The sequence below is a fragment of the Microcaecilia unicolor genome, chromosome 2, assembly GCF_901765095.1.
Source record: "Microcaecilia unicolor chromosome 2, aMicUni1.1, whole genome shotgun sequence".
Classification (NCBI taxonomy): domain Eukaryota; kingdom Metazoa; phylum Chordata; class Amphibia; order Gymnophiona; family Siphonopidae; genus Microcaecilia; species Microcaecilia unicolor.
The window spans coordinates 304,676,879-304,691,346 of NC_044032.1; the positions used below are offsets into that span (position 1 = coordinate 304,676,879).

Genomic DNA, 14,468 nt, shown 5'->3' on the forward strand with positions numbered 1-14,468 from the left:
GCCTAAGGATCCCTCTTCCGAGAGAATCTCCAGGTCTTCTTCAGAATCCCAGGAGTGGTCTGTATCAGACTCAGCATAGTACTCTTTGAGTCTGCACCTGCCTCAGTCTACTGGACTCATAGTGAGGCTCTGGTTGAGAGTGCTCTGGGTGTGAGTGCCTTGGGGGCGGCAGCTCCAAGGTATACTTGGTCTACTGGACTCATATCCAGGCTCTGGATGAGAGTGCCTTGGTGAGTGCTCTGGGTGAGATTGCCTTTGGAGAGGCAGCTCTAAGGAAGCTGCCTCTTCTATGAGACTGAACAGCTACACCATCTCAGCTGACGCCCATCTGGGCAATGGAGTCAATGCATAACCAATAGACAGAGCAGGGGGAGACCGCTTTCATGCCAATATATCCCCAGTATCTGATGAAGCTCCAAGGACCATGGGGACCGGTGCCTCCGATGCCAAAGTTGATGCACCAGATTTCTCAATGCCAAAATAATTTTGCACTGCTCCTCACGACTCCTCATGGTTCTTTTTGACACCTGCTGACAGAGTTTACAAAAAGAAATATTAGGTCTGGGGCATTGGCAGGCCCCAGACATGACAGGCACCAATACAAGTGTCAGTAAGTGACATGGTCCTGGCACATCAGGTGAAATTTTTAATCTACTGGGAGTTTTCTAGAACATGTTGGGGAAAATAGCCAAAGCAAACAGCTAAATTGTGAAAAAAGGTAAGGCAAAAATCATACCGAATGAAGCACTCAGACCTAAAGAAAAATACAGAAAACTTGTAAGTCCCGAAAACACTAGAAACTATAAGGTAAAGCAGGGAACTAAAGGAATGCTAGTCCTGTGCAACATTTACACAAAAATATGAAAGAAAACAAGGTTGCAAGCCAAATTAAAGAAGTGAGCTGCAGAGAGAATGTAAGAGCACATCCTCACTGCTCCATGTAAAGAATCAATATACCTGGTCCCATGTAGCAGCAGCAGGTGGGAAGTACTCTGTGACAGGCTCCATTGGATACATCTACAAAATAGGGTCCCCAAATTTTTTTTGTTAGCGGGGAGTATAAATATAGTGCTGAAAAAGAACCCTAACGCTATTTAAAACTTCATAACCACAACTATTAAGATACCTCAAAGATTGAGGAAAATGACCTCAGTGGTGACTCATTTCACATGACCTGCTCAGGGTCATGGTTCGCCTGCCTCCTCATCGGTCAAACTGCTATTCCTTGCTCAATTTTGTATTTTTTATCACATATTTTAAATTTTATATCAATTATTTAATGTTTGAAACACAAGAACTGAAAATAACTTATCTCAATGTGAAGGACTGGATGCCAACAAGCGCCATGTTTAAACGACAGCTGCTTCTGAGAATGGTCCAGTCTGAGTCAAGCAGTCATTCCTTCACATTCATTTCTCCTAAGGCTCCGTTGGATGACATCACCCTTATGTAGCACTATAGTGTTTTGCATGTCATTGAAGAATGATATTAATATATGTCACTGTATGTGTTTACATGTATATTTTTGAAAAGGTAAGCCACAAATAAGAATAATATACATAGAAGCATTGCGATACAGAATAAATATAGATACAATGCCATTATTATTCTTAAACATATGGATTCCTAACTAAGGCCAGAGGAATGTTACTTTCTTAAATTAAAAAACAAACAAATATTGGAAGTTAGCAAAGCCTATTTTTCATGAACCAGACTAAAGGGAGAATTAGTTAAAAATGCCAATAGATACTATAGCACCTCAGACATTGAGACATATGTTATTTTTTTTTTTTTGGGGGGGGGGGGGAGAGGAATTATGGTTCACCAAGAGCTGATAGTATTATGCATTGTACTGATGAGATACAGTACAAATTGGACTGGTGCTGCTTATTGTTGTATTTTGAAATCTTTTAATAACAAAAAAGAAAAGCAATGTCAATAGTAATAATCAGTAAAAAAAAAAAAAACTGTATCAAAAATGTCACTAACTTTTAAATTACTTCCACATTCTGCTCGCCTCTACAAATCAATCTTACCCTGTAATAAGGCAAAACCAGAGTGCAAATAGCACAATATGGATCCATTTGGGCAACTGATGCGTTATATTCTCTCTCAGCATGAAAGTTGTGCTTTCTTCGCTGCCAAAGGTAGACAAGAGGTTTGGCCCAAGACTCTGTTTCTTCCACTTCCTCTTCTAATAAAGGAATCTCAGAAAATTCTTAAGAAAAAAAGAAAGTATTTCGTTCTTAGGATGAAGGAAAACATGCAAGGAGATATTATTAACCTTCATGGATTATCAAATGAATTACACACATTTTTATTAGAAACACCTGCAAATACAAAGTAAAGCTAATCAGTAACATCAAGCCAAATTTTTTTCTTAGGAATTTAAAGAAAGCATTTCTAACTGGGTGCCTGGTAGGAGCATAATATCTACAGGAATGTATGTGCCTCCTTTCCTTTTTAGAATAATGGTATAACTGCTTAAATATACACTTAAAAATTAGGTGTGAGTACATAGCCAGCCTTACAGTGGTATGTTAGCACCTAAATGCCATAATACACGTAGCTTATAAGTTACTTGTATAGATGTGAGTCCTGTTCATACTCCACCCATGTGTATCCCCCCTTGCAAATACATGCTATGTAAGTTAAGTGTACAGAATAGTGCTTAGGCAGAATTTTTGCAATTACGTGCACATGTGCATACATATGCATGTAATGCCATTATTCTAAATATTTTATGAACTGCATCAGTAAGCATGTGTTATAGTATTATAGGTGTGCACTATGGGTAATACTATAAAAGTGCACACCACTTTTATGTGAGCTGTGTGTACGCATTCCTGAGGGTGTAGTTTGGGTGGAGCAGAATGGAATTCCGATATATGCACATTTTATAAAATAGGTTTGCACACTGTAAACTCCTCCCTTCTTCCGTAGGGTGCGGCCTCCTCCCAGTGTGCAACTGTGGGCACAGCACACATACACTGGTTGAGCAAAAATCCCCTTTTATTGTAGTTCCAATACTCCTCAATACAAGAGCGTTGTTCACTGGGCACTTCCTCCCCCCCCCCCCCCCCCCCCCTTAAACTCAGGAGAAAACAATTCTGAGGTCCTCAGCTTTTAGCAAGTGCAGCTTCCAAACAGAAATCCACAATCCCCAAAATATCAGAGAACAAAACAGGTGAGCTGAGATCCCACCTCGGTCAATTCCCCCCCTCCCCTCCCAAATAAAGGTTACTTTAATTCCAAGTGTTCTACAGTTAGTAGTCCTTGGCTTCCACAAAGTCCAATTCAGTTTCTCTCCTTAGCCAGGAACCACAGTACTTTGGTTCTCAGACTGAGCAGTGCTCCACCCTCTGCACAGCAACAAACACTCTGTGGCCTCCCACACACTATTCTCTCCAACAGGCTCCACTCTCCTTCCATTCCATGTCCTTTTTCTCCTCACCACAGATCTCCTCCAGTCCTCCGTTCCTCAAAGACTTCAGGAAGGCAGCTCTCTCTCTCTTCACCAGGTGGCAGGAATTACATACTGCTTCCTAATGCAGGGAAACTGGTCCTCTTGGTTCCTGCTCCCCCTCCTGGCCGCTGGTGTTTCTGCATTCCCCTTACTGCTGATGCTTGGGCCCGCTCCCAGTAAGGGAATCCTATCCAAGTTTTGGGTCCCACCTCCTCCCCTGCTGGCTTCTGGGTACAATAGTTCTAACTCTACTGGCTTTAAGGGAGACTTCAAGGACCCTGTCCTATTACAACACATTTTAGAGAATATGCTCAAATTTCTTTGGAGCAGGTATCAGGGGCGTAGCAAGACACCCACATTTGGGTGGGCCTGGGCCCAAGATGGATGGGCAGAACTCCGCCCTGTCCCACAAGCAATTTGGTCTCTCACTCTCTTGCCTGCATGCCATATAGTCTCTCAAACATCCTCCCTACCCCGCATACCTTTTAAATAGCAGAGTTGCACCGGCAGTGAGCAGCAACTAATACACACTGCTCATGTTGGCCCCACAGTCTTCCCTCTGATGCAATTTCCTGTTTCCACATAGGTGGGAATACATCAGAAGGAAGGCTGGTATGCAGGAGGGACGGTTGTTGGGAGTTTTCGGCTAGTGGGGCTTGGGGATCCCTGTCAGCCACATCATAGGCATTCTACTACTGGGTGGGCCTAAGCCCAAAATGGGTGGGCCTGGGCCCATCCAGGCCCACCCTTGGCTACGCCACTGGCAGGTATAAATTTGTGCACCTGCATGTGTGTGCCACTGTGTTGATCTGGAAGCCTATTTTATAAAGACACTAGTAAAAAAGCCCGTTTGTGACACAAATGAAAGGGCGCTAGCAAGGTTTTCCTCGGAGTGTGTTATGTTTGGCAGAGTGTATGTGAGAGTGACTGTTTGAGAGTCAGAGTGAAAGTGTGAGTCCAATCCATGCTCCTCTGTCACCTGGCCCCTCCATTCATCCCTATCCAGCAATTCCCTCTTCCTGAGTCCTGCCCTTTCCAATCCATGCCCATCCATGCTCCTTTGTCACCTGCCCCCTCCATTCATCCCTATCCAGCAATTCCCATCTCTCCCTGAGGCCTGCCCTGCAATCCATATCCATCCATGCCCATCTGTCCCCTCCATTCATCCCTATCCAGCATTCCCCTCTCCCTGAGTCCTGCCCTTCCAATCCATGCCCATCCATGCTCCTTTGTCACCTGGCCCCTCCATTCATCCCTATCCAGCAATTTCCCTCTCTCTTGAGGCCTGCCCTCCCAATCCATGGCCATACATGTTTCTCTGTCACCTGCCCCCTCCATTCATCCCTATCCAGCATTTCCCTCTCTGCCTGAGGCCTGCCCTGCAATCCAATCTCATCCATGCCCATCTGTCCCCTCCATTCATCCCTATCCAGCAATTCCCCCTCTCCCTGAGTCCTGCCCTTCCAATCCATGCCCATCCATGCTCTATCTGTTCACCTGGCCCCTCCATTTTCCCTATCCAGCAATTGCCCTCTCTCCCTGAGGCCTGCCCTGCAATCCATATCCATCCATGCCCATCTGTCCTCTGCCCCCTCCATTCATCCATTTCCAGTAATTCCCCTCTCTCCCTGAGCCCTGCCCTCCCAATCCATGCCCATCCATGCTCCTCTGTCCCCTGCCGCCTCCATTCATCCTTTTCCAGCAAGTCCCCTCTCTCCCTTCCATGACCCCCCCTCGCATCCATGCCCCTCTCTCTCCCATGTGGCAGCCTGGGCCGGCCTCTCCCCCCCCCCCTTCGCATCCATGCTGTGGTTTCTCCCCTGCCCTCCCGCTCCCATTGTTGTAGTTTACTGGCCACCCTCTTCTCTCCCCCCAACCTGCGTTTTTTTTTTTTGTTTCTTGTTTTTTAAATTTACCTCCGTGGCGGTTCTGGCAGCGATAGCGTCAGGGAAGGAGGCGGCGCTCTCGACGTCTAGCCTTCCCTTCGCTGTGTTCCGCCTTCTTTTGACGTCATCCTTGACGTCAGAAGAAGGCGGAACACAGCGAAGGGAAGGCTAGACGTCGAGAGCGCCGCCACCTTCCCTGACGCTTTGCTGCCGAGCGATGCGATTGGTTGGTCATAGCTCCGCCCTCGACGTCATCACGTTTGACCGCATGGGCGGGGCAGACACAATGCGATCTCACCCCCTTCACTTTGCTAAGAGAGGCTTAATAGAACGTTGGAGGTGCGTTTTATATAGAGAGATATAGCTGCATAAGTTGCTTTTTTAGAGTTCTCACATACGTGTACTGTTATAAAATTATCCCCCACCCCATCACCAAAAATTAAAAAACAATACTTCATTTCACTCCTGGATAAAACACTGGCCTCATAAAATAGCATCTGATACTAGTACACCAGCCACAATGTTTGCCTCAATTACCTGCTCAGTTTGTGCTAAGTTGACAAATACAAAGCAAAGTTTCTTGGAAAGTGACTTTGAAAAAAAATAGATTTTGAAAATATATTGATCTATAAGGTAACATTTTTTCACACCTGTTAATTCCTTTGAGTACTGTAAGAGCAGTCCAGACATGCATGTTGGGTCCCTTCCAGACCAGGAGATGAAGGCAGAGAAACCGAAAAGTTCCAGGGACATCACCAGTATAAGGTCTAGTGCGGCCTGGAATTCTCCAGTATGCCACTGCCAAAGCAGAATTAGGTCCACCTTACCACACACCCGTAAGCGCCATCAAACCACAATTGAAGTTACTCACATGTAGCAGGTGTTTTCTGAGGACAGAGGGCCAAGTATTCTCACTGTTGGGGTGACGTCATCCAACACAGCCTGGTGCAGATGCTGACTAGCGAGAAGACTGCAGTAGTTCTAGCAGCATCCCACCATGCATGCACTACTGCCTTCCCACCTGATGCATGAGTGCGGGTCCTCAAGTCACGTAATTTAGCTAAACAAGTCAAACTCCAAGGGAAGGTGGAGGGTTTGTGAGGATACTTAGCCTGCTGTTCAAAAGGTGGTAACGAAATCCTAACAAATCAATCAATAAATTCTCTACCTTGTCTACAAAAATATTGTCTCCTTGGCAAGGTACATCTGCCAACCTCTCCTGAACCACTGGTTCCAGGTCACAGACATGAAGCCACGGGAGTCTGTGCATCCCTACATCAATGGTGGAGAGTCTGGACACAATATCAAATGAATAGTAAGCACCCCTGGCTAGATACTTCCTTCACTTCAGCTGCTTTTTGGCCAACTGGTGAAACTCTGCGGCCTGCTCCTGAGGGAGAGAATCCGCACGACTTAGCATACTGTGCACCAAAGATTTCAAGTAAAGGTTCGTATTGAGCTGGCAGGACTGGATTCAGGCAATAAGCATCAAGGCCTGAAAAGTCTTCCTCTCAAATGAGTCTAGTCTCCAAGTCTCCCTACCTAGGGGAGCTGAGGCATGATTCTTGGAGCTCCTAGCTCATTTGAGGAAAGATTTGACAACCAAAGACTGGTGAGGCAGCTGGTCCCTCTCGAGTCTGGGAGCCTTCTGGATTTCCATTTTTCATCAGTGCATCTTTAAAGATAGGGTGCAATGGTTCTGTGACCCCTTCCTTAAGGGCGACTCACAGCCCAGAACAGATAACATCTCTCTCCTGGGCTCCTACTCCATCTCCAACTTAAATGGGATGTCTGAAGCCATCTCCTTGATGAGACCAGTGAAAGAGATACCCTCAGGTGGAGAGGGATTAGAAGGGACCCCTAGAAGACTCCTCCTCCGAGAAGTAGTGAGGGTTTTCCGAGTCCCATGAACTGTCCCAGACTCCTCTTCATACTCAAATCGGACTGAGTCTGTGCCATCCCTGGCTCAGTGGAACCACATCCATACCCTGAGGAGTGACAAGGTACAGTCCTACCCTCATATTCCATGGAAGCTTCCTCCCCTAACATTGAAAGTGGTGCTGAATGTGTCGATGTTGACAGTGATGATCTTTCCACAGGCACGGATGGAGCATCAGGAAGAATGTGGGGCTAATCCTCAGTTGGCGCAAGCCCTCTTGATGCTTGAGTGGATTGCAATTGCAGTATCTGTGCCAATTCCTCCATGAGTATGGCTTGGTACCCACTCACTGAATGAAGGGATCGGCAAAGTCAGGGGAGCTGGGAGAGAGGCACCCTGAGCATATGTCAGTGCTGAACCGGAAGCAGCAATCTGGCTGTTCGATGACTTGAACAACAGCACTTCTACCAAATAGGAGGTGCACTCCCACTGATGCCAGCGCTTCTTGGGTACTGGCAATGTCCATGCCCCGGAACTTCCATCACCGTGCGTTAAATGGGCTGGATGTTTATACTCCTTGGGCTTCCTCCGACACTCAGCATCGTGGTCCTTCAGTGCCGAGGACACTGTCGAACCTGTATGCACCCTCAGTGTCAGGTTCGATGTCGACCGGTCCTGGGCCTACATTCATCACCCAATGTTGATAGTGGTGGAAATATCAATGCTTTTGCAATCCCAGTGGTTACTGAAGTCTTAGTAGCCATCAAGGTCAATGCTTCCAGTGCGGATGTTGATGGATTGGCCGTCGAGAAGCCAAAAGTCTCTCCTCTTGGACCTGACTACTACTACTACTACTTATCATTTCTATAGTGCTACTAGACGCACGCAGCGCTGTACACTTGAACATGAAGAGACAGTCCCTGTTTGAAAGAGCTTACAATCTAATCAGGACAAATAAGGGATAAGGGAATTAATAAGGTGGTAAAGATAACACATACAAGGGTACTGTAGAAGTGAATAGGGATTAGGAGTTAAAAGCAGCATCAAAAGGTGGGCTTTTAGCCTAGATTTGAAGAGGGCCAGAGATGGAGCTTGATCTACTGGCTCAGGATTGTATTCCAGGCATAGGTGCAGCAAAGATAAAAGGAACGGATTTTGGAGTTGGCAGTGGAAGAGAAGGGTACAGATAAGAGAGATTTACTTAATGAATGGTGTTCCTGGAGAGGAGTGTAGGGAGAGATACTGAGGAGCTGCAGTAGTTCTAGCAGCATCCCACCATGCATGCACTACTGCCTTCCCACCTGATGCATGAGTGCGGGTCCCTCAAGTCATGTAATTTAGCTAAACAAGTCAAACTCCAAGGGAAGGTGGGAGGGTTTGTGAGGATACTTAGCCTGCTGTTCAAAAAGGCGGTAACGAAATCCTAACAAATCAATCAATAAATTCTCTACCTTGTCTACAAAAATAAGAGGAGTTTGAACTGTATGTGGAAACAGATAGGGAGCCAATGAAGTGACTTGAGGAGAAGGATAATATGAGCACAGTGACACTGGTGGAATATAAATTGTAGGAGACCTGTGAGAAGCAAGTTGCAATAGACTAAGTGAGTGGTGATAAGACTGAGGATAAGGGTTTGGTAGTGTGCTCAGAAAGGAAAGGCCAAATTTTGGTGATATTATAGAGAAAGAAACAACAGGTTTTAGCAATCTGTTGGATATGTGCAGAGAAAGAGAGAGAGAGGAGTAAAAGATAACCCCAATGTTACGAGCTGATGAGACAGGGAGGATGAGAATGTTAGCCACAGAGATAGAGGATGGGGGAAGAGGAGAGGTGGGTTTAGGGGGAAAGACAAGAATCTCAATCTTGATCATGTTTAGTTTCAGATGGTGGTGAGACATCTAGGCAGCAATGTCAAAGAGGCAGGCTGATACTTCGGCCTGGATTCCTCCTGAGATTTCAGGTGTGAAGAGGTAGATCTGGGAGTCATCAGCATAAAGGTGATACTGAAAACCATGAGATGAGATCATAGCACCAAGGTAAGAAGTATAGATGGAAAAAAGAAGAGGTCCCAAGACAGAGCCCTGAGGTACACCAACTGATAGTGGGATAGAAGCAGAGAAGGATCTGTCAGAGTATACACTAAAAATGCAATGGAAGAGATAAGAAAACCAGGAAAAGAACAGAGCTCTCAAATCCAAGTGAGGACAGCATATCAAGGAGTAGGCAGTGATCAACAGTGTCAAAAGCAGCAGATAGAACAAGAAGGATGAGGACAGAACAGAGACCTTTGGATCTGGCCAGGAATAGGTCACTGGAGACTTTAGCAAGGGCTGTTTCAGTTGAGTAAAGAGGGAACAGATTGAAGTGGATCAAGAATAGCTTGAGATGAAAGAAAGTTAACACAATGGAGGTGAACAGCACGTTCCAGTATCTTGGATACGAAGGAGATGGGGCAATAATTAGAAGGACAGGTTGCGTCCAATGAAGGTTTTTTGAGGAGTGGTGTAACTATGACATGTTTGAAGGCATCAGAAACAGTTGCAGTGGAAAGTGAAAGAGTGAGGATATGACAGATAGAAGGGATGACAGTAGGAAAGATACTGCTAAGTAGATGGGTAGGAATAGGATCAGAGGAACAGGTAGTCAGTTTGGAGAAGGAAAAAAATGTGCACTTTCTTCTTTAGTGATTTCAGAAAAGGAAGAAAAGGAGGCAGGGGTTGAAGGATGGTTGAGAGAATGGACTGAAGGAAGGAGAGGTGGAGGTGACTTGGTTGAGAATTCAAGGTTAATATTGTGAACCTTATCGTGAAAGTACTCAGCCAGTCTGGGGAGAAAGCAAAGGGGGAGTTGGAGGTGAAGGAACTTTGAGGAGAGAGTTCAGTGTGGCAGAGATGCCGAGGGTTTGAGCCAAGAGAGTTTGTCAACTGGATGTAGTAGTCCTGTTTGGCAGACTGGAAGGAGGTCAGCAAGAATTTGAAATGTATGAAGTCAGCATGGGATTTCAGCCAAAGGCATTCGGCAGATCAGGAATAGGAACGTGGATTCTAAAGGTCAGCCAAGACTGGGGTTTGTTATGCCTTACAGAAAGGGGAATTGGAGGAGCGAGAGTATCCAGATTAGAGGTGAGAACAGTATTATAGGAAAAGACAGCCTCATTGACAGACATGGATAATATAGTGGTTGACAAGAGGTTTTAAACACTGGAGGACAAAGTAGAAGAGTCAATAGTATGAAGATTCCTAAATGTATTGGTGGAGACTGGACGGACTGGGGGGGGGGGGGCTGTTTGAGTGTGAAAGTTATCAGATGATGGTCAGAGAGGGGAAGAGCTGAGGTGCAGAAACTGGAGAGAGAGCAGTTGGAGAAGAAGATAAGATCAAGACAGTGGCCATTCTGGTAAGTAGGGGTAGTGGAGCACAGTTGAAAATTTAAAAAGGATGTTAAAATCCCCAAGAATGAGGGAAGGAAATGAAGGTTCAAGAAAGAAGGAAAGCCAAGAGTCAAAGTAAATGAGAAAGGGAGAAAGGGACTTGAGTGAATTCTGTAAAATTGATGGTATTATGATGATTTTTTTTTCTAACAATATATATATCACTTTCTTTCAAGATTGTATGCTTGAAAACATTATTGTAAAAAATTTATAAATAAAGTAATAATAAAAAAAAAACAAATTATGCTGTCATTCCCATCCTCTTCTAGGGATCTTAGCTGGTGATTGAAGGTGATTCTGGGAACATTGTTCTGGGTCCCAGGACTGCAATATTTGAGCATGACTGTTGTGCTTTTCTGTCACGCTCTTTTAGATTTATGTTTTTATGTAAACCACTTTGAATTCTCTATGCCAGTGGTTCCCAAACCTGATCTTGGAGACACCCCAGCCAGTCAGGCTTTCAGGATGTCCACAATGAATATTTATGAGATAGATTTGCATGCTGTGGAAGCAGTACATGCAAATCTCTCTCATGAATATTCATTGTGGATATCCTGAAAACCTGACAGTGAATGATACATACCTGTAGCAGGTGTTCTCCGAGGACAGCAGGCTGATTGTTCTCACGACTGGGTGACGTCCGCGTCAGCCCCCACCAACCGGAACAAAACTTCGCGGGCGGTCCCGCATGCAGGGCACGCCCACCGCGCATGCGCGGCCGTCTTCCCGCCCGTGCGTGACCGTTCCCGCTCAGTTGAATGACAAGCAAAAAAGATGAACGCAACTCCAAAGGGGAGGAGGGAGGGTAGGTGAGAACAATCAGCCTGCTGTCCTCGGAGAACACCTGCTACAGGTATGTATCATTCACTTTCTCCGAGGACAAGCAGGCTGCTTGTTCTCACGACTGGGGTATCCCTAGCTCTCAGGCTCACTCAAAACAAGAACCCAGGTCAATTTAACCTCGCAACGGCGAGGGTACAACAGAACATTGACCTACGAAGAACAACTAACTGAGAGTGCAGCCTGACCAGAATAAATTCAGGTCCTGGAGGGTGGAGTTGGATTTACACCCCAAACAGATTCTGCAGCACCGACTGCCCGAACCGACTGTCGCGTCGGGTATCCTGCTGGAGGCAGTAATGTGATGTGAATGTGTGGACAGATGACCACGTCGCAGCCTTGCAAATCTCTTCAATAGTGGCTGACTTCAAGTGAGCCACCGACGCTGCCATGGCTCTGACACTATGAGCCGTGACATGGCCCTCTAGAGTCAGCCCAGCCTGGGCATAAGTGAAGGAAATGCAATCTGCTAGCCAATTGGAGATGGTGCGTTTCCCGACAGCGACCCCTATCCTGTTAGGGTTGAAAGAAACAAACAATTGGGCGGACTGTCTGTGGGGCTGTGTCCGCTCCAAGTAGAAGGCCAATGCTCTCTTGCAGTCCAATGTGTGCAACTGGCGTTCAGCAGGGCGGGTATGCGGCCTGGGAAAGAATGTTGGCAAGACAATTGACTGGTTAAGATGGAACTCCGACACCACCTTCGGCAGGAACTTTGGGTGGGTGCGGAGCACTACTCTGTTATGATGAAATTTGGTATACGGAGCATGAGCTACCAGGGCTTGAAGCTCACTGACCCTACGAGCTGAAGTAACTGCCACCAAGAAAATGACCTTCCAGGTCAAGTACTTCAGATGGCAGGTATTCAGTGGCTCAAAAGGAGGTTTCATCAGCTGGGTGAGGACGACGTTGAGATCCCATGACACTGTAGGAGGCTTGATAGGGGGCTTTGACAAAAGCAAGCCTCTCATGAAGCGAACGACTAAAGGCTCTCCAGAGATGGCTTTACCTTCCACACGATAATGGTAAGCACTAATCGCACTAAGGTGATTCCTTACTGAGTTGGTCTTGAGGCCAGACTCTGATAAGTGCAGAAGGTATTCAAGCAGGTTCTGTGCAGGGCAAGAACGAGGTTCTAGGGCCTTGCTCTCACACCAAACGACAAACCTCCTCCACTTGAAAAAGTAACTCTTTTTAGTGGAATCCTTCCTAGAGGCAAGCAAGACACGGGAGACACCCTCAGACAGACCCAACGCAGTGAAGTCTACGCCCTCAACATCCAGGCCGTGAGAGCCAGAGACTGGAGGTTGGGGTGCAGCAACGCTCTGTTGTTCTGCGAAATGAGAGTCGGAAAACACTCCAATCTCCACGGTTCTTCGGAGGACAACTCCAGAAGAAGAGGGAACCAGATCTGACGGGGCCAAAAGGGCGCGATCAGAATCATGGCGCCGCGGTCTTGCTTGAACTTCAGTAAGGTCTTCCCCACCAAAGGTATGGGAGGATAAGCATACAGGAGGCCGGTCCCCCAATGAAGGAGAAAGGCATCCGACGCTAGCCTGCCGTGTGCCTGAAGTCTGGAACAGAACAGAGGCAGCTTGTGGTTGGTCTGAGAGGCGAAAAGGTCCACCGAGGGGGTGCCCCACTCTCGGAAGATCTTGCGTACCACTCTGGCATGGAGCAACCACTCGTGCGGTTGCATGACTCTGCTCAGTCTGTCGGCCAGACTGTTGTTTACGCCTGCCAGGTACGTGGCTTGGAGGAGCATGCCGAACTGGCAAGCCCAACGCCACATTCCGACGGCTTCCTGACACAGGGGGCGAGATCCGGTGCCCCCCTGCTTGTTGACGTAATACATTGCAACCTGATTGTCTGTCCGAATTTGAATAATTTGATAGGACAGCCGATCTCTGAAAGCCTTCAGTGCGTTCCAGATCGCTCGGAGCTCCAGGAGGTTGATCGGCAGATCCTTTTCCTGGAGGGACCACAGACCCTGGGTGTGAAGCCCATCGACATGAGCTCCCCACCCCAGGCGAGATGCATCCGTCGTCAACACCTTCGTGGGCTGTGGAATTTGGAATGGACGTCCCAAGGTCAAATTGGTCCGAATGGTCCACCAGTGCAGTGAAGTGTGGCAACTGGTGGAGAGGCGGATGACATCTTCTAGATTCCCGGTGGCTTGAAACCACTGGGAAGCTAGGGTCCATTGAGCAGATCTCATGTGGAGACGAGCCATGGGAGTCACATGAACTGTGGAGGCCATATGACCCAGAAGTCTCAACATCTGCCGAGCTGTGATCTGCTGAGACGCTCTGGTCCGTGAAGCCAGGGACAGGAGGTTGTTGGCCCTCGCTTCGGGAAGGAAGGCCTGAGCCGTCTGGGTATTCAGCAGAGCTCCTATGAATTCCAGAGACTGGGCTGGCTGGAGATGGGACTTTGGGTAATTTATCACAAACCCCAGCAGCTCCAGGAGTTGAATAGTGCACTGCATGGACCGGAGAGCTCCTGCCTCCGAGGTGTTCTTGACCAGCCAATCGTCGACATATGGGAACACATGCACTCCCAGCTTGCGTAGATACACCGCTACCACCACGAGGCACTTTGTAAACACCCGTAGGGCAGAGGCGAGCCCAAAGGGCAGCGCACAATACTGAAAGTGCTGTGCGCCCAGGCGGAATCTGAGATACTGTCTGTGAGCTGGCAGTATCGGGATGTGAGTGTATGCGTCCTTTAAATCCAGGGAACATAGCCAATCGTTTTTCTGAATCATTGGCAGAAGGGTGCCCAAGGAAAGCATCCTGAACTTTTCTTTGACCAGGAATTTGTTCAGGCCTCTCAGGTCTAGGATGGGACGCATCCCCCCTGTTTTCTTTTCCACAAGGAAGTACCTGGAATAGAATCCCTGCCCTTCCTGCCCGGGTGGCACGGGCTCGACCGTATTGGCGCTGAGAAGGGTGGAGAGTTCCTCTGCAA

At 47.2% G+C, this 14,468-nt stretch overlaps 1 protein-coding gene across 1 annotated transcript in view; it reads right to left on the minus strand.

The window, feature by feature from the left end:
* KDM4C (lysine demethylase 4C) overlaps positions 1 to 14,468 on the minus strand; it is an 865,731-nt gene that overhangs the window by 298,986 nt on the left and 552,277 nt on the right. Inside the window, exon 13 of the mRNA XM_030194306.1 lies at positions 2,037 to 2,218. Within this exon, the coding sequence (XP_030050166.1) occupies positions 2,037 to 2,218 (182 nt within the window). The remainder of the gene's footprint in view (positions 1 to 2,036; positions 2,219 to 14,468) is intronic.